The sequence below is a fragment of the Anopheles nili genome, chromosome 3, assembly GCF_943737925.1.
Source record: "Anopheles nili chromosome 3, idAnoNiliSN_F5_01, whole genome shotgun sequence".
Classification (NCBI taxonomy): Eukaryota; Metazoa; Arthropoda; class Insecta; order Diptera; family Culicidae; genus Anopheles; species Anopheles nili.
Window position 1 is genome coordinate 749,921 of NC_071292.1, and position 19,431 is coordinate 769,351.

Sequence of the window (19,431 nt, forward strand, 5' to 3'; positions counted from 1 at the left end):
TACCGAAGTACCTGTTCAAAAAGGGCCTTCATTTGCACGACTCCAAACCACCAAAAGTTCTAATTCTTCATTCTATAGTAAACGATTTTTGATTGGGACGCATTTGGCGTGCCTCACGGTATCGAGGAAGAGCGCTGGTGTGAATCTGTTTAATTATCATGTTTTCTGACTGTGAGTCCTTTTTAGCGTATTTCTCTTCCATTTTTTATTGATTCGTTTCACTAAGGAAATGGATACATTATCAATGTGGGTGGTCCCGCTGCTGTACGCCCATAGATACCCCTTGAGAATGAAATTAATGGAAAAAACCAGAATTTCCCACCTACTGTACAGTGAAATTGGGCTCAACTATTTATGCAATGTTACGCTGGCACTATTATTATCACTCATCCGAACATGTATAAAAAAGTGTGTGTGGTTTTTAAACATTGGTGCAATATGAAACGTAAAGCTTTTCCAGGCTGGCTAATTGTACCGAAGAATGCTTTAGGGTTCAAGGTTGTTGCCGAGTATGAGATTTCACGCTATCGCTTTGTTGTGCTGGAAATTTGCTTCAAATCTCGTACCGGTAGCTGTGGTACACCTCAGCGTATTGCTTGTGCTGGCAAAAGGTAGAAAACCCACTCTAACGATTAGCAAATGAATGTTGGGAAAGTAATACGAACAGCTCTTGGTTAATAAAGTATAGGCAATTTATCCTTTGAGACCTCTAAACCGCTCTCTTGCTCAGGTGGGAATAATTTGCGTTAAAAAGAGGATACTGTTAACTTTTTCATACTGTTGACTTCAAAAGTAGAGCCATTTTTCGAACTATTTAACTACTTGTGAAGAGCCATGTACGAGGTGAGGGAACGATACCAAAAGACGTCAGCATGGTATGAGCAGGTGACCGGTTGAATAATTTTAAAGCCAGTTTTGCAAATGACATAGGAAATATGTGCGCCAAAGGTACAGTTTCTAGCATTCCGATGGGACCGAGGACCACTGTAAATGGGCACAACTTCATCGAGGATACACATCGTGGTTGAAACTTGGACGAGAAAGGGGCCGAGGCTGGGTCGCCAATGTACACAGCTTTGGTATAAAATCAGTTTTATTTGAAATCGATATTCGAGCGTGTTGAGGGCGTAGAAAAACGCTATGTATGTAACCGGTGAAGCCTCTTTGCCAAGGGAAAAAGGTTTTCAGTATTTTAAGCAGACAAATTTTATTTCCTAATTCGTTACTATACCAATCATATTACGAGTGGTTGACGAGGAGGATAATAGCTAAAACTCTGCAGATTTACGCAACCACAAAATCATAAAAAAAGGAAAATATAATATAAAATACTCCCAAAACCAGGAATCTTTAATGAAGGCTTTCCAATCAAACTATCAAGACATTGATGAACTTTTCATTTGCTGCTTGGCAGATACTGCTTGTCTGCTCGGCTTGGACTATCAGGGAGTCTAGTTTCTTTCAGACCAGTCCATGGAGACCCAATTTTGGGACATGGGGGTACGCTGCCTAGCTTCACTGGGTGGGTTCTTTCTTTAGGTGCACGTACGCCACGTGCCACATGGGGGTTATGTTCAAATAGAAAACAATGTTCGTTACATCAGTGCTATCTGTGCTGTGGAGTCGACTCTCTCGCTTCACCGTAAGTGACCAAGCAACGATAAGAGTAAGCAACAACAAAAAAACGCTTGACCGGCATTTTGCCAAGCTCAGGCCAGCGTGGTCGCGTTCGCGCAATTGTCAAGCCCGAAATCAAGATTTACGAGTTTCAAGCCCAATGTCGCAGCATAAACCAACACACGTTTATGGACAAGGCCAGCCGTCTTCTATCAGTCGACGCCATTTCCTGTTTGCGCCGAACGACTCCAATTCAGAAGTCCCTCGAGGTTTGTGTGCTTATGCAAAGTTCCAGCTCTTCCTTTGGGACATGGGGACGATCTAATTTAAGTGGGTCTTCACCTCCCAGCGTACACATAACAACTCTCTTGGTTTTGCCTCCCGGCTTCTCCTTGAGCTCCTTACAGCTCCACTAGATGCACACGATGGGGATCTACGAGATCTCGTGTATGGGACGTGGAAATTCATGCAATCTGATACCGTCGGGGTGTAAGTTCTCATTCAACTAACCCGCTGGTGGTGCGTGGTGCGGCCACAGTGCTTAATGTCAGCAATTGGGATGTTATTGCCACAATTGGATTAGAAAGTCAACGGCTTTCCCAGCTCGGAGACGTTGTTCTAGGCCCGCGCTTATATTCAAACTTCTCGCCTGAAGCAATGCCGAGGCAATTGCAATCGCCATGGCAACCCACCTTCTGTGTATTCGTTGAGGAAGCTCAAGCTTCCGGGGATGGCAATACATTATCTATCAATAAATGGGTCCTATATTGATCCGACAGTTTTGTTTGCCCCGTCGGGAGTGCCATTCGACATGCAATTGCTCCTTGGTGCCGTGAAATGGTTGACGTCGAAACCAGGGAACTAAGGGTGCATGAGAGCTGCCGTTATGAATGTCTAACCGAGCCTCGGATGAGTTTGAAGGATTAAAGTGAACGACAGATTTAAGGTAACGACTTTCTCATTCGCGCAAACAAACTTTGCAGTGCTTAATGTCGTTAAAAATAATTTTAATATTCAAAGGTGATGGGCCTTGACCGAACGGAAATTCTGCAAAAATGCCACAAATCGTCATCCTCAAGGTTGTCACAAGATGCCCGTACAAGATGAGGTGCGATAGATGTGGATGAAAATAAAGCGCCCTTCTCATAGCTCGTTGAATTTTCGATGTACTTTCATAGCTCAGGCTGATGAAGGGAATAGCCATTGAACTCACCACCGTTTCGCTCTCGTTCTCTGAGGGCCATAATCCATCTGTTTACGAGAAGAAGAAACTGCTGTGTACATATACGGACGCGCCCCAATCTAAATGGCATTCGACGATGGCCGCCGCCAGATGATGATAGGTCTATTTGCCCAGAGTTTGATGCAAAGCAGTACAGCAAACGGGCTGGAAAGGAAGTATGGATTTAATCGCCTTAGGTGATCATCGTCATTTACGAGGCCACACTGACTAAGGCTGAGTGTGGACGTCGTCATCGCCCGGAAAAATGATTACGAAGAAGCCAAAAAGGACGATAACGAGATGGTGAAGCAAAAAAAGGAGAAGCGTAATAGTGCCACGAATGAAATACGAAAAAAAACAGGCAACAGATTTTTGTGAAGATGTTTAAGATGCTGGTAGTGCAGGACACTAATAAAGAATAACATTTTTCAATTCAGCAGGACCATATTTAAACGAATAAATCGTTTCTGCGTCAAGTTTGGTTTTAATTCATTCCATTTTTCCTTCACTACATGTAGTACACAAGTAATGCCCTTAACAGTTGATACATCGTGTTGATGAGGAGGTTTTTTTTCGTACGAAAGCTAGTAACAACGCACTTTGAGCGAACCACTCGAGAAATATTGTTTTACTCTCTGCAATGCTACATTTGTATTTGAACACCAGTTTGTTGTGACATTCAACCAGCTCGAACCTTTCTGTCCTCTCGCCACCACGGCTTTCGTTCGGGATCATTGGCTTGGCCTAGTCAAGGACAATCGTTGCGAGGCTCTCATGCTTGCTATGCTGGCAACGAAATGGTCCAGTGGCACGAACTGCCGGGAAAAACGTCAGCATGCACGGAATCCGTGTGTATATTACAATCATAAAGGGCAGATTACTCTGGCTCGATTGGCTCGAGGTTGGGCATGGCCACCTAGTGGCAATAGAACAGCTGTCCCAGCTGGTGTTGAGAGAGGGCATGATTCAAAACACATGCCTGAATTCACATTATCACCCCATAAGACCGGGTCACTAGTGAAAGGATGTACGTACATCTCTATCTTCTTTCTCGTCGTCTGGCATCCCGATGAATCACGGCCTTGCAAACCATCTGTCGGACACCGAGCATGCAAATTATGTAATTGAAACCAATCGACACTTTTCTTGGCACGGTGAAATTGTACCCGATTGCTTTATAAATATGTAATCAGAACCGGAATCGTGACTGCGCCCCCGGCGTAGTGTGTTGGCATTCACATTAAAGTTTTGCCCATGGTCACTGTCAGGGACGAAGAATTCGGCAGCCCATGACAAAAGTAATACGTACAACGAGGTGCATAAAAAATCTGTCAAAAAAAAACAAACCCCTCGCGATATGATCGGGTTCGATATATTCGCGTGACGGACTCGGTTATATCGGGCATGGAAATTTCTTCCTTCAATCATACTATTTTTCTATTGATAACAGGAAGCTCTGATGCGAGCTGGAGTTTTTTTTCTTCATTGACGTCGTTGTCACGCTTTCTTGTACTCAGAAAATCAGCTTTACTAGGACTGGTTTCGGTGTATGCAACGTGCAAATTGTGGCTTATCGCTGAATGGATTATACATATTTGCTACATGCTGATTAATGAGAACTTGGGTAACATTTCGTCTCACTCTAGGCGTAAAAATGATACAAATATTCAAACATTTGTTGCGTCAACTCAAGTTACCTTTCATCTGAACCAACATGCTCTTGTAAATCGTGTATAATTTGCAGGTTGTTGTACTTACCTTGTAAAAATGGCTTCAAACTATCCCACTACGGTGGTCCGTTACTTCAACCATCATTGGAAATGATGTGCTGCTTGTTATCAATTTACTTTCCAACTATTGAAAACTACGATATATTTTAGCAATTTGATAGGACTTGTAAAGCCTTGCAGTTGGTGTTGTACGTAAGCTTGCTGCGGGTTATTTCGAGCGGTTAACGTGTATACAACGCACAAAATAAGAGCCGATTTCAGCGTATAACATATTTGCCCCGTCTAGGTCGCGAAATGGTTCCACGTTTCACTTTTAATTTGGCACGCGTAGCATCAGCAACTTTTCATTTGTCAACAAAAACGAACCGTGTGCAGCGTTCACAGATGCCCCAGCCTCGGATTCCGCCAACACCTGCAGCAGTGCAAAAAGAAAAAAACGATATCACAAATTAGAGAACGAACAAAAGCAGCACTGTCGTTCAGGGTGGCTTCCAAACGACAAGGTCGCTGTTCAAAAGTGCGCCCGGAAAATGGTGCTGTTTGGAAATGGAATAGCCGATGAGGGGCGCTATATTTCATTGTGATTTTTTGCTGTTGTTTCGTTTTTTATTCGCTTCACTTCTCACGGTGCACCTTATTGCATGATTATTTACCGATTATTTTTCCGTTTATCTTGTAACTTTTCTTGACAACCTTTTTAACGTGGTTTTTCTCGAGCGATGGCGCAAGTTCACGGTAAATTCGAGCGCGATTTCTATTTTTTCACTAAATGTTTCACTGGGTGCTGGGCTTTGGGTGTCACAGTTTGGTGGATACGATTTTCTCACGTGGAAATTGAAGATGCAGGGAAGCGATTATGCCCGACGATGTCGGACGAGCTGCACTTATTTTCATCTCAATTTGTCCCGTTTTGCGTTGCATCAGAAGCGAGAGCGCAGTGTGCGGGAAATGGTGATGAAAACCCTACGGTCAATACGGTGTGCGATGGGGACGCGAGATTCAGCCACTGGGGAACGTACTAGGGACAGTGGCGCGTGTTGGGCAACTTTAGAACGAATGGGGGCTGGCTGGCTAATGTTTTCTCATCGGCTGCCATGAAATGCTGGGTCGAAAATACTCCCCAACGCATGGTACGCATTACGGCAAACACATTCCGCCAAAGTATATACTTTGATCCGAACGCGAGAGATGTTGGGAACGATAGAGAGAGCGACATAGAGACAGCATCGGTCCGCCCAGGGCTTCGGTGAATTGTCAATAGGGGGATGCAATCAAGAGCGAAGCTGTGGTTCAGATTATCCTGCAGCTGGAAGCCAATTAAATGCTAACCAACTGGATCACGCTTCCCGGCGGCCTTATCACACTGAAGATGACACCAGTATTCACCAGAGCGATCGTTTGAGCGTTCCAAAGAGAAAGGGGCAATGAGAGAAGAATTTTGAGGTAATGCATTAGCGACCCCAAAGCGATTGCGTTGGAGAGCGATGATTCGGGGCAGATCATGTGAGCTAATGTGCACTCCGCTAATGAAACGTGTTGGAAGACTTTTAGTAGAGAACATAATGCACTATTATACACGACGATTAATCAGATAGGATGCGGTTTTCGCGTTCATTGAAAATGCTACACTTTGCACACGCCATACATTCGCTTATCAACACAAACATCACTGGTGGTGCCGATCTCTCATTATCATGGCCGTCACCGACACACAAGTATATATGTACTCGCGAGAAGAACCCGGACAGGCCTCCCGAGAGCCGCGAAACTACAGATAGACACTGTTCTACACTGGCCCCTCCCGGGCTTTCCTGTGGTCCCCGGTGAAGATGTTGCCCCGAAACGCCCCAAAAACTCACCACTGCAATCCGGCGTATCGCGCAAGCTGCCAACTTTGCAGTCGCGAGAAAGATTAGCGGCACCCGGATTCCGTACCCGGTGCGCGACCGAAGAAGACTGACTCGCGAGAATTCAGCGCTCGTGGTGTACTCCGCGAAAGCGGCTATCCTTGCTGTTGAATCTAGCGTTGCGGGTTCGACTCTCCCGGGCGGTGGGTTCGCGCTTCCTCGGTTCCGCAATCTTGCCCTGCTGCTGTATCACGGGCAGAAGGCGATCTCTGTTTTGGATCGAAGGCTCTCTTTTTCTCTCCCAGTTTGCGAGCATCCTCCCGGTCGGTCGAGCCGCTTATTCTCGCGTGTGCCCAATCACCGAAAGGTGGTAAAACTGACATGCCGCCTATTGCCGACCAGCCGGTCAGTTGGGTTTTATCCCATTTCCATTCAAAGACAGCCTCTAGTCTCCATGTTCCAACAACTGGCAAGTTCCATCGCCCCGACGTTTGGTGAAGAACATTTCCCCGGTGTTTTACTAAGAGCCAGCCATTAAAAATCCGAACGCACTCGGGGCTATGATTTTATGGGCCCGCGTTCGTAAACTATCCCACAGTTTTCCCAAGGAATTTGACATCACATTTGATAAAAAACCCATCAGCACATGGTAAACGTGGCATGTTTGCCGTGTGTTTCAGCATGTATTCAATTAGCGCCACATCGCATGCCTTTGGGACCTTTCATGGTAGCTGTCGAGACGATTACATTCTATCGAGCATAACAATTGTCGGTGGCACTTAATCTCGCCCCACTCCGGTCCGGCCTTTTTCGCATACGTCGTAGGTCCTAACGAAGACATTGCAGGCCGGAGCTCGGAAAAGCCTCTTCTCTCATGCACGACAAGTTAAATTACGTGTGAACATTTTTTGTTACACTTAGCCTTCCGCCTTCCATCGTTTTTTTTTTCGCATGCAAAGCGTGCAGTGATAAGGGATCGCATTAGTGCACGTAAGGGCCCAGCTCAATGATACCTGCAAGCAGAAGGGAGTAGAAGCGAGGGTTCGTTGCGGAGACGACCGTACTTCAAGTTGGCTTTATGATGCTTTCCGAAACGACGACAAAGGCTGGTTAGTTCTTTGGCTTTCGACCTTCTCTGACGCAGAGTAGCGGTGGCTCACTAGCAGCACGTGCAACGTGGAAGTGCAACGGAAATGCAAATCACCGTAGGCTATTCGATTAAATGGTACAAATGTGGCTCCGTGCATGCCAACCCACAAACCTAGGATAATACCTGTGTGTACTGCTTTCGAGTTGCCAACCGTAACGTGTTATTATGCTATTACACCACAGTCGGATGTTGTGGCATTCATGTTTCGCATAAAATAAATCGCTAAATAGAAAACTACCGGTATTTGATCCTGCTGGAATGAGCAGTTGTGCACTTTATTGTATAAGAGATCCATCGTGGTTTAGTAGCAGAAAAGGGTCATGTAATTCAACGGGGAAAACTGAGCCAACGAACATCAACGTGCTAGAAGCAAAAGGGGCGTTACACGGACGAGGATGTTATTATTGACCAGAATCGCATATGTTGTATAAATCACGTCCTTCTACTAGCTTTACTGTCGCTGCTGCCGCTACTACTATTGCCATTTGCTTTGGATGAAGATGGTGAAGCACTTTCCATACAGAAGGCGCCACAACCATCGGTAACGTCCGGTTGCTGTCGCTGGCGAATTCGCTGTAGTAAATTTTCCTTCCATTCTTCTTCCGGTACACCATGAGCCCAATCAGGTACGGCCGTGGTGGGTAGTTTGATTCCAGCCATAACGGTCACTATCTGCAAATGAAAAAAGAATAAAAAATTGTACAAGACTAAACAAAAACAGAAAAAGAAGTAGAGTAAAAGAATTATGCAGCGGAGCTGTTTTTAGCATGGCATAATGAAGGACATAGCCTTGGAAACCGGAACTGAAATGGTAATGTTTTACGGTATGGAGTAAAATAAAACAATAAACAAAAAGTGTGATCGTACAGGATCGCTTGTAAATATAAATGTTTGTTTGACCAGTATGCCGTTAAATAGTTTTTTCTTTTGCTCTCTATTCAACAATTGTTTCTGACAAAGTTTACGACACTCGTTTCTGATATTGTTTTCATTAATATTCAAATAAATGGTTTAATGTTGTAACAAAAACCAAACATTTAAGCTTCTGAAAGTGTTTTTTGTTTGACCAACCTCTGCTGCTTTAGAGGAATCTATTTCGATACTTAGTTCATCGGGTCTTGGCGCATTCCAGACATCAATATTGCATAGTTCAGAATTTAGACTGCTGTTTTGATCTACTGTTGATGATTCATCTTCATTTATTGTTGCGTCTGCTACAGAATCTGTTTCATTTTCTGTTAGAGATGTTCGTCGCTGAAAATGGTTCAATTCGTCCATATTTAAGGGCTGATATCCTGCATATCTATTGCCATTTACTATCGATTCGTTGTCACTTTCGTCTTCGCTAAATCGTTCTGCTCTTATTGTGTTATGTTCATCCATTTTAAAGTTAGTGTCATCCTCCGGCTGACCCGGTAAATCAGGAAGTCCCATAGTCTGAAAATATATGTTTTATAAAACAGAAAATGACTCAATGACACGATATGTTTAATTAACAAATGAATTATTCAAATCAAATCTTTATTGAGATATCTAGTCAGCCTTTTTTTGGAATTTTAATCACTAACTGTTCAGTCACCAAGATTGTAAGAAGTTTTTCACTTTTTGTGATAGAAACAATGTTGCCACAAATATTGCACATTTTACAGGAAGCTGGAGCGCATGGTAAGAAAATATTTGTTTTCAGTGTAAAAGTCATTAAAATCCTGCTATACGTTTTAGTTCCTTTGGAGCACATATGCAGTAAAATAGAACAATCAAGCGAAGGAAAGTTTTACACTTCCAGTAATAAAATACTGGCATCAGTTTTAAACGTTCTTGATCAAGCTATAGACTTCGGATTCATTGTTAGCGATTCTAAACGGAGGAACTTCAAAATTAGCGTTAATTATTTATCTCCCGAAAACTACCGTTTCGAAAATCAGTTACGGATTTTGAACGATGACCTAATGTTACATGGATTGCAGAAAACTCTTGTGCAGTCTAATGATAGCTCCGAAACAGACCTCGAAGAGAACAGAGAAAATGAAGAACGATCATACGATTCTGACGATGAACGTTCACCAACGCCGAAAAAGGCCAGAAAAGCAGTGAAACGACTAAAAACTAAATCGACATCGAAGAAAAAAACGGCAAGCTATAAATTAAGGTTATATTCGGCAGGATCCACACCAAAAAAATTGTCAAAAACCAAATAACTATATCATGAGCGAAATTATTAGAATTACTTGAACAATAAATCGAAAAGCAAAATGAAAGAATCTAGAGCTTTAATGTTATAAAAGCATTGTATTTTCACTATAACGCTCAAGCTTGTTTGGAGTGTATTAGCAAAATGATTTACATCGTAGCAACCACAACAGACGATGGTAACGGGCTTTTTTTGGACATATTAACAGGGGTGTTGCTATAGTGAAAACAGCAATCATTACGAATGAAACAGTTCGCGGTAGACGAGTTTCATCATGTCGTTGGATAGCATGAAGCGTAAGTGTTTGAAAAAGAATCCCAATTTATTCGCAATAACTATTCATTTTCTAAATTGTAGAGATAAAGGTACAGCTATCGAACATCGAGCGCAATTATCGCACATTGCAGTCTGAATATAACTGGAAGCCTTTATCGGAGACATTCGAAAAATTTAGAAAGCAGCCTCCTATCCAATTTGATGAAAAGGCTGGGCTAACTCACCGTGCCGAGAGACTGAATTACATCAAATCCTCGCAACCAAAGCTGGCACAAGATGTGAAAATTAAATTAAAGCGTTACAGAAGCTCAAATGAAACACGAAACGTTTTGATACCGGCTGAATCGTTTCGATATGATTATAATTGCAACAAACAGGTTGAACGCGCTAAGAATATTATATACACTAATGCGAAAGGATTTACCAGATTAGTAGACCCATATATCAGTACAACTATGATTGATATTGTACCGCACGAGAAGCTTCGACATGATACGGTTACATTTTGGAACTGGGAGGAAAGAGAAGAGCGCAAAAGAGCTCCTAAGGATACTGCTCCTCTACAACCTCGTATGGTAGTCCCTGTTTTCAAGCACAAACTTCATAATGGTTTCATTAGTGAGATGCAGGCAAGTTTTGTGAAACCTGTCGAGATAGAATTTCGTCTAGATCCAACAATCACGCATCCAATCGTACTAGAGTCTACCGATCATGCCAAACCTGTAACGGAGAGCTCGACCTACGGAGGCAATAAAAATTGTGCTTCCATACAAAAACAAAGAAAATATGAATGATAGGCCAAGTGAATAACTAAACATTGGGTTTGACATCAATAAATTTCATGGATTTTCTATTGAGATAAGTAAAAGTTTGCTATCTATATTCCATTAGTATCAGCTCCAATGCTTGAATAATGCAGCAACACTTTTGATAATAGCTAATTGTTCCTGAAACATACCGCGTTTACACTACTTTAATGGTACTGGGAGTTGTTTTTATTATAATTTCACCGAATTGTATTTCCACTATAATGTTGCAAATAGAAAATTGTTCAACAACAAATCTGCTGACTTCTACGTCGCAAACGTCAGGACTTTCATGAATGAAGTGTCTAGTCGTTTTTCGAATTTGACATTAAACAACTCCATAGTCGTTATATTACAAAAATAGCAAGCAGGTTAACATTATTCCATGTTATAGTAATAATTTATACAATTCACAAATAGGAGAAAGAAAAATATATCATCCATCTATAAAGTTTGAAAATAATAAATAGAATACAAAATAAACCTTTTCTAATTCATGCTTAGATTTCAGCAAATTTATGCAACCAAGAAAAAAATTACTTTTAAAATTGAAACTATTTTATTGTTCATTAAACGGCAATAACATTCATGCTAACTGATCAAAACATTTAACATCAAGAGTTTTTTTGCACGTGTCACTAAAAGCATTTTGTTCCAGATGAAGTTTATGATACAAATCGTCCGGCACGTCGACATAGGTACGGTCAAGTCCCATGGAAAATATGAAGTCCCGTAATTTGTTTACATTTACAGCATCATTTGCACTTGACCATACCGTGAAGGTTACATTATTGGTGTCTTTCAAGCTACAATACAACCGAATCATGTTTTTCACACTGTTGGCTACAATTCCGCCTCGAACGGGGAAAGTGATAGGATTCCCGGCTTTGTCGATTCCATTTGCACGAATCGCGTTGACCATTTCATCTACTTGTGATCCCAAGTAAGAGCCATCCGTAAAACCTTCTCCCCAACGAGTGGTCCAGCCAATAGAAAGCGTTGCTTTACCGAGCTGTTTAACTGCGGAAAAGAATCGCATAGGATCTACTGGCACGGTAGCGGTGTTTTCTACCGGTCCTGCTAGAATATCTGCGTTGATCCAAGTGTCAAATGCGTTCATATCGTAAGTTCTGCGAATAATATCGATGGACTCTTCAAAAGCACCGATTGATTTGAAATCTAGCTTAACGCCCTTTACTTTTGATGAATTTATGATTGCCTCTTGATTAAACTGCATTATACGCTTTAAGAAAGTTTCGAGTGATAAATCAGAAACCGTAGCTGGTGGATGCGCCATAATAGGTATCTCATATTCTTTGGCTGTATCATCCTTTAGGTATCCAAGAGAGATATCGGCTTCGATAAACTCAATGTCACCTACAATGTAAGTTCATAATGCATGGCACGGTATGATAGACATATGTTAATCACTACATACTTTCGAGTACTCTAGATAGAAATTCAGCATCATTTACAGCATGGGCCCAAGTTATTTTTGTCAGATTTGCTTTACCATCTACGACACTACTGTTACTTAGTGAGGATAACACTGAAAAATTAAGAAAGTATATTGAAAATAAAAGAGAAATCATAAGCACAAACATAAATTCTACATGCGTTGAAGAAAAAACAAGCTTACCCCAGAATAAACATATTACCAAGAAAGACAACATTCTTAACACTCTGCCTCCCGAAAGTATGCTATCAAATAATCCCAATGAATCTGGTTTTGTCTATGAGGGCCGTCTTTTTATGGCTACTACAGCTATTCTTATCTATTTGGTGCAACTAAGTTACGGCTCTGGTGTATTGTTGTTGATAAAGCTTAATTACTTACTTTATGGTTTGGATTTTACCAGTTGTTCGATTTGGATTATCTGATCATATGCGAGATTAGACACAGGTTCTTATGAAACATACTACCAAATATAAACCTTAAAATGCCACAGATGTTCACTTTCTGTTGATGCAACACGATTCTTCGAAGTATTCTGAAGAAAAAAGGAGTGTAGTAGAGATGTTGTTCAGTTGCGACGAACAGTCATCCTATATTACTATACGTTTGGAGGAAATAAATAATGTAATATACAAAATCTAGATTATACCACAAATACGTACTTGAAAGATATTTTTGCTTTTAAAATACCAAAACTACAATATACATAACAAAGTTTGGCAAAAATGCGTCCTATGAACATAAACAATACTCATTGATATATGCTCGATTACACAGCTCGTTAATTTTGACGTTCTAAATGCCAAACAAGAAAAGTCAGCCAACCTGTTGCTGCAATTTGAAAACAATTCGAATTTATAGTAGTATTAGCTTTTTGAGTAATGAATGAATTGTTAATTACATATGTTGAAAGATATTTGTATTAATCTGCTCTATTTCCTATATACATACAATGGACTATATACGTAATACTAAAAGAAAAAAAACTGTGGAATTTGAATCTAAATGACAACCGTTTTCGATTTTAGCAAGGGGGTGGTTTACTGCTTGATATAAAATAATAAAATCCAAGAAAATTAAGTAAAAAATAGAACAAAACTTTGTCTTTTATTAAATTTTAATTTTTAATTCGCAATACAGACCGAGGTGATTTAGCTCTGATATTATGCTGAAGTTGATCCATCTATTCTCTATTAAGCAATGATCTGATGATAAAAATTTATAGTTTTCATATGATCTTGATTGTTATCATTCATACCTGCATGAAATTTAATGTACATCACGGAGCATTCTCATAGTTTTCGTATCATAATTTTCAAGTAGCGCAGGTTTTGACAAAATAGCTTAAATCCACTAGAATCATGGCTGCTAGGCATGTCGATAAACCAGAACGCACACGCTTCATCGATCATGGTGTCACGTGCTAAAGGATGTAACTTGTTTCTATCGAAAGTTTGGAATTTATAAAGTTGCTCAGTATTGCTAAAAAGCCGCATATATCCACTAGGCGAACCAATGTTTTTGATTGCATATCGATCATCCTGGTTGTCGATCTCGAAATGGTTGTAAATACCAAAGTTTTCTTCACTATTAATTGATAAAATGAAGGCGATCTCATATGTAGAGCCATACGTTAAAGCATGTAGACGTTTGAGTCCAATGAAATGTTCTCCATCAGGCAAGCCGAATCCTTGCTCATAGGAGTGCCATGTGCGGTTAAAAATATTGTTATTTTCGTTATAGCGATTGTAGACAACTAGCCACCCGCCGTCTTTGAAGGACTGATTGCAGTACACGTTGTATACTGGCCCGGCACAAATTTTTAACGAAAATATTCCCGACTCGTCAGAGTGCACTTCATTGCAATCTGTTATGATTTTCCTCCCATCACATGTCTGCGAAATGTTCGTCAAATTGTTCACTACAGCTGTTAATGTTTTAACTTGAAGGTTGAGCGCTCTTATCGTATTGTTGAGTTGATTTAATTTGCTGTACACATCAGCCAGTTGAAATGCTGCATCTGATGAGGAAACGTTCTTTACGAAATCCACCTGTTCTGCTGTGGTGCATGTTGAGATCAACAGCAAGAGCGCGCAAATGTAAAGTATTTTAACTGTACTTTTACCTCTTCGCATGATTGCAACTTTCAAAAGTTATGCGTAGACTAAAACTTTGCTATTCATGGAGCGCTTATTGTTTCCGAAGTCGTTATCAATCGTACGTGTATTTTATTTTGACATTCTACTATCAGGCAAGGTCACGGATTGATACGGATAGACGAGATGCATGAAATTCTATGCAAATAAATTATTCTTTGTAGCAGTTTAAAACACCCGTTCAAGTCGATCCTTCTATAGGTTATCCTCCAGTCGATTACATTACTAATGTTTGCTAGTCTTTAGCGGGGAAAAATCTCTTCTGATGATTTCGCAGATGAAAAGAGAAACAATTGGGTCAAAGGAAATAAAGGCGAAACGTAAACATAGCTCGTTTCCCGCCCTTTTGATCCACGCATTACGGGTTTAAATTGAGTCTGGTGTCGTGTTGTAGGATTTGCGATAAACAACGCGAAACGCGTGGATTTCGTAGCGGTAGGACAAGAATTTAAAATTAGATTAATGAAGGCAGCAACTCTAACGCTTGTAAAGTGTATGGTGTAGTGCTGTGCCACAAAGTGCACTACAGAGGAAGACCACTGTTCGATCGGATTCGAGCTAACATCGTGACGCGTGCAGTGCGCAAGTCCCAGCCGTATGGCTCGCGTACAGCGGCTCGTTCGATCTTTGCGCGTTGCGTAGCATCGTAGTCGAACTCGTGATCTCGTCGGGAGAAGTCGTGAAAATCGTGTGCACTCGAGGAGCCAAAACCAGCAACTACACCGGGTGTATCGGATTTGGCACAGTTTTAAGGTCTGAATAGCTTGTAGTATTTTTTTTTAGTTTCGCCGTTCACTGCGAAGACCGGCAAGTGTTTTCCATCAACGTAGCAGGTGTAGGTTAATCGCTACGACTAAGGGAATTCTTATGACGTTTTTTCTTGGAAATATATTTTACGCACGAATGTGTCTTATATGAAGTACTAAGTGTGTGTGAAACGTGGATAGTCCTTCGAAGAACGATTAGCGGCAAAAGTTTGTACGTACAGCGTATGAGAGTCGGTGGAGAGTGAAGGCTAATTAAAGAACTTTGTTTCGCGTTACGCATGAGAGTAAAAGGAAGGCAAAGTGAGTGAGTGTACTTTTCTATGCTAGCGGGAAAGAAAGCAAAGTAATTTAAAATTTTTGTAAATTATCAGCTTATTTATGGGAAGTATACATAACCATGCAATGGCTGCTGCGATCTGGAATCGAATCATCAAAAAGTTACCCATGAAAAGATCCACATTAAGTAACCTTAGCGATATTTTGTATGGTTACATAATAGAGAATGAATGTTGTATCGATTCGAGTGAGTGAAATGTGCAGTCATATGATTAATTGTGTTATTTTTTAACGAAAGGAAATATTGCGTTTCACGTTCTGTTGTTTTTGGTGTAAGTGAAAATGCGTATAGTGTATTTATGTGTATAGTTTTCCAAAGCGTTCCATAGCAATAAAGTACTATCGAGCAAGATTGTGTCCCCAAAAGATCACCATGCTTGCAAGTGAAATGTGCTAGAACAAATCGTTTTTGCATTTGAATCTTCTCCAAGTTACAAAAATCGCGACTCGGTCCAACCAACTGACACCCCGACCGATCGTAAGACCGAAATGATCATCAGTTCATCGTCTATTTTTGGAAGTCCACCTAATGGGCGGATGCGTTCGTGGAGGCAACAAAAAATCATAACGGCATACAGGGACACATTGAAAGCAACAGATAACACCGAGAAGGCGGCAAGGTTCCTATGGTGCATGGTTCGTCGGCAGGCGGCAGTTGTCTGACTTGCGGAAAAATTATTTATAAGACAGGAAAACGTTATTCTTCACGTTGTTCGCTTTTTTGGGGCTCTCTGCAGTGACCATCTGCGACGAGAGCGGCGATCTTTTCCGCTGCCAACGATTGAAGGATGGGTGTCTAGAAAAGTTGCGTAGGACTTTCTCGAACTCGTTACATGACTTTGGTACGGACTCACTGCGTGCGCTCACGTTTTGCGGCATTGAAGTTTGCAGCCGCTCGGCTGGCTAACATTTTGCGCACAAAATATTGGTGCTCCAACACGGCCAAGTCGGGTATGGTGTCCTTGCCTTTGCAGAGGATTTCGTTATATACCATGCGCCTCCACTGGGTTGAACACATGGCGTCGAGAGACGGATGGGTTAAACCAACTGGCTTGTCACAAATGGCCAACATCCGAATCGACGCACAGCTTCGAGCTATAGATAGCAAACGAAGAGACGATGCTGAAGTGAGGTGGGACTATTTCGAGAGTGTAGGATAGAATTGATGATATGTATTTATTTATAAAAGCGCAAGGAAACAGCGTAAGGGTGCTGATGTCTGCCCGTGGTTTAAATTGCGATACATGCTAATTTTTGCAGCGAGCGTCAGAGAAACTGTTTAATTGTAATGAAGCATTACTCACAGAAAGGAGCGAGAATAGACCCAATCGTGCAAACAGGAGTGTTTCATCAAGCTGCATATGTTTCTCGTCGCAAAATACCATGTGGTATGCACAGCAGTATGGACGGAAAAACATAAATTTGTTTCTTGTGCCAAGCAGCCTGGCAGTATTTTAAACGTAGCGTAAGGCAACAGGCGAAAACAGCAAAATCTGCAGTGGAACTGCGTAGAGATCCGGTATGGCATTGTACGTGTTATGCAGTCGTATTTAGCACACCACAATGTACGAGTAGATGTTTTTAAAGTAAACAGACGTCAGCTGCATGATAGATGGTTTATTAATACTTCATTTGGTCGCCGCAAGAGTGCAAGCGGGCGCGTCCAATGTCTGCTTTGAAGTAGTAGCCTTTTCCTGGAGTTTTAGAGTATCTTGTTCTTGGCGAAACACAAATCACATAAATGCTTAATTGCACATATTCCCTAGTAAATAACGAGTATCGAAAAATGGAATAAATTTATCGAAATTCCAATGCAATTTCTTATGTTCGAAAACTTGTCACTAGTAGACCCTAAAAATAAATTTTCCTCTTGCCCTTTAGATTGTGAACGCCCACGCTAAGCGTTGAAAAGGTTTTAGGGTGGTATAGAAGAGAAATCTCAAGTGTTCCTCATTTTTCATTCCGTTTCGAGGCCAATCAGATTCTACATATTAGCAAACAAACGAGAGCGTTAATTAAGGGTGTTCAAGATTTGAGCGCATTTAATTTGACCACTTACCACAGTGCTCCCCACATGTGCTCATTAGGTGTCACATTCAAATATGAATCTCGAAGACCACCATCTGCTTCAGCTTAAATTAATGCATTATGCAATCTGGAAAATCAAGAAAACATATTGCCCTACGAAATAGGCAACAAAATTCGAGCGGTAGCCGTCGTGTACTAAAATTAAAACAGACTTTAACTGCTGTTTCTCTTGTCGTAGAGATCACACGATGGTGGCGCTTTTGCAGGCGAAATTATTATTGCAAATATCTGCGTCATGTATACACGACCCATACGGATGGTAAAACCACAATGTTTTTGGTTCATTGGAAGATAGCAAACATATACAAACAGTCTTAATGTCATTTGATAGGTAAAGAATGCTTCAACCCACGTTCCGCACCTTGACAATCGTGATTTTATGTGTCGCGAGGAAAAACGGGTATGATATTCGATCATTCTCAATGGAATCCAATCGGCGTGGTTGTGATGATCATGCTGGAAATTGAAACCGCTGGCATGCACATGTATGCACCGATATACGCAAAGGGCAAACGAGAAATTTTGCAATCGGAATGTCGACTGTAGCAGGTTATAGCTGGGATGCAGGCTTAATTTACAACTGACTCATTGAAAAACATGATGTCTGCTTGCATCATCGCTGTGCAGCAAGGGATGGGGTTTTATTCACGCTGATTGCTTTGGGCGGACTGCGAGAAAAAGTGAACATTCAGGTCATCGTTCAGCTGTTCCATGTACATTTCGGTGCACCAAATAGCTGTGAAATACAGTTTGAGAAGAGCTGCTCTTGCCCTCGTTGCATTTATCGCTTGTCGTAGCAAAGTAGGTAAAATTTACGACGTATGCGATTTGGGTTGGTAAAAAAGAAGGGCAAAGCGTTCTCGAGAGAGATGTTCATCGCATAAAATATATTTTTTGAATGATATTGCTCTCGTTGTGGGAATCAGAGAAAAGATTTATTATCAACCCCAATATTTGATCGTGGCGTGACATAGATTTTTGCTTTAGAATAAAAAAAAAAGGTTTCTATAATTGATCATACGATTATTATACGTTCAGAACTGTCGGTAAATTAAGAAGGAGAGTAAAAACAAGTTTCAATAAATTAATAAATTTGGTAAATAATTTTACGTTAGTTTTGTTCGAACAATTCAAAAAGTCTGCTCGGTTTCGTTACTTATATAGTTCAGGCGCTATATTGTGAATATGTGAACAATAAAATTTGAACAGAAATTCTTTAATGTGCACCGGATGGACCTTAGAATAGACATCTGGCCTTACACGTTAAGCAGGTGTAGCCCCATTTGTAGTTCGGAATGCTTGAAATGTTGACTCAAGTGCTTTTAGATCCATCGAGGTTAAAAGTGATGAACCATGCCCTTCTGTGGTATAGTCTGGCCTTTAGTGGCAACCTGTCTAGAGAAGACCAGATGGCTTCTTTTGGCTCTAGGTTGGGCTTGTTATCAGATGGGTTTTTTCCTAAAAATAAATTTCAACTACCATTGAGGGTGCTATGATGGTAGCGAGCTATTTTTAAATAGACCAATCTTTTGCCATGGTGGTTTTCACGCTGTTTTTTGGTCTCCCGCATTTCCCCGACATTGATTAACCGTTCATTGTCACGATGAATCGCCAAATATATTTATTGCGATCGTTGATCAGCAATAAATAAACACAGGCGATAAAGACAGAAAACGTTTCACGAACATAATATGAAAGATGGGTGACGTAATTGACTAACTTAACGTACATTCTTATTTGGAAGTAGAATGGCTAGTAATTTAATCAATATACTTGCTATTAAAACTCT

The 19,431-nt window shown here is 41.0% G+C and overlaps 4 protein-coding genes across 5 annotated transcripts in view; 1 reads left to right on the plus strand and 3 right to left on the minus strand.

Moving 5' to 3' along the window:
• Nucleotides 1–7,839: 7,839 nt before the first annotated feature.
• Nucleotides 7,840–19,431, minus strand: part of LOC128722954 (uncharacterized) — an 82,510-nt gene continuing 70,918 nt past the window's right edge. The window contains exons 4-6 of one of the 2 annotated variants that reach the window (XM_053816648.1): nt 8,884–9,003; nt 8,638–8,820; nt 7,840–8,238 (exon numbers count right to left, since the gene is read on the minus strand). In XM_053816648.1, the coding sequence (XP_053672623.1) occupies nt 7,999–8,238; nt 8,638–8,820; nt 8,884–9,000 (540 nt within the window). In that variant the 5' untranslated portion in view covers nt 9,001–9,003 and the 3' untranslated portion in view covers nt 7,840–7,998. Of the gene's footprint in view, nt 8,239–8,637; nt 9,004–19,431 lie in introns of both variants that reach the window. The other variant, XM_053816647.1, reaches the window with a different exon arrangement.
• Nucleotides 10,032–10,827, plus strand: LOC128727669 (uncharacterized). Its single transcript, XM_053821604.1, has 2 exons — nt 10,032–10,053; nt 10,115–10,827. Exons 1-2 carry the CDS (start codon nt 10,032–10,034, stop codon nt 10,825–10,827), a joined length of 735 nt encoding a protein of 244 aa, XP_053677579.1.
• On the minus strand, nt 11,426–12,695 carry LOC128727670 (protein FAM151B). Its single transcript, XM_053821605.1, has 4 exons — nt 12,677–12,695; nt 12,479–12,614; nt 12,278–12,388; nt 11,426–12,216 (listed from the first exon to the last, which is right to left on the minus strand). Exons 2-4 carry the CDS (start codon nt 12,510–12,512, stop codon nt 11,426–11,428), a joined length of 936 nt encoding a protein of 311 aa, XP_053677580.1. The 5' UTR covers nt 12,513–12,614; nt 12,677–12,695.
• On the minus strand, nt 13,457–14,430 carry LOC128727674 (angiopoietin-4-like). Its single transcript, XM_053821611.1, has 2 exons — nt 14,421–14,430; nt 13,457–14,351 (listed from the first exon to the last, which is right to left on the minus strand). Exons 1-2 carry the CDS (start codon nt 14,428–14,430, stop codon nt 13,588–13,590), a joined length of 774 nt encoding a protein of 257 aa, XP_053677586.1. The 3' UTR covers nt 13,457–13,587.

Excerpts from the sequence above, each read along its gene's own strand:
- LOC128727669 (XM_053821604.1), top strand. The coding sequence starts at position 10,032 with ATGTCGTTGGATAGCATGAAGC. Across the intron at positions 10,054-10,114 it reads GTCGTTGGATAGCATGAAGC|AGATAAAGGTACAGCTATCG; the intron begins GTAAGTGTTTGA and ends TCTAAATTGTAG.
- LOC128727670 (XM_053821605.1), bottom strand. The coding sequence starts at position 12,512 with ATGTTGTCTTTCTTGGTAATATGTTTATTCTGGG. Across the intron at positions 12,389-12,478 it reads GGTAATATGTTTATTCTGGG|TGTTATCCTCACTAAGTAAC; the intron begins GTAAGCTTGTTT and ends TTAATTTTTCAG. Across the intron at positions 12,217-12,277 it reads TCTATCTAGAGTACTCGAAA|GTGACATTGAGTTTATCGAA; the intron begins GTATGTAGTGAT and ends CTTACATTGTAG.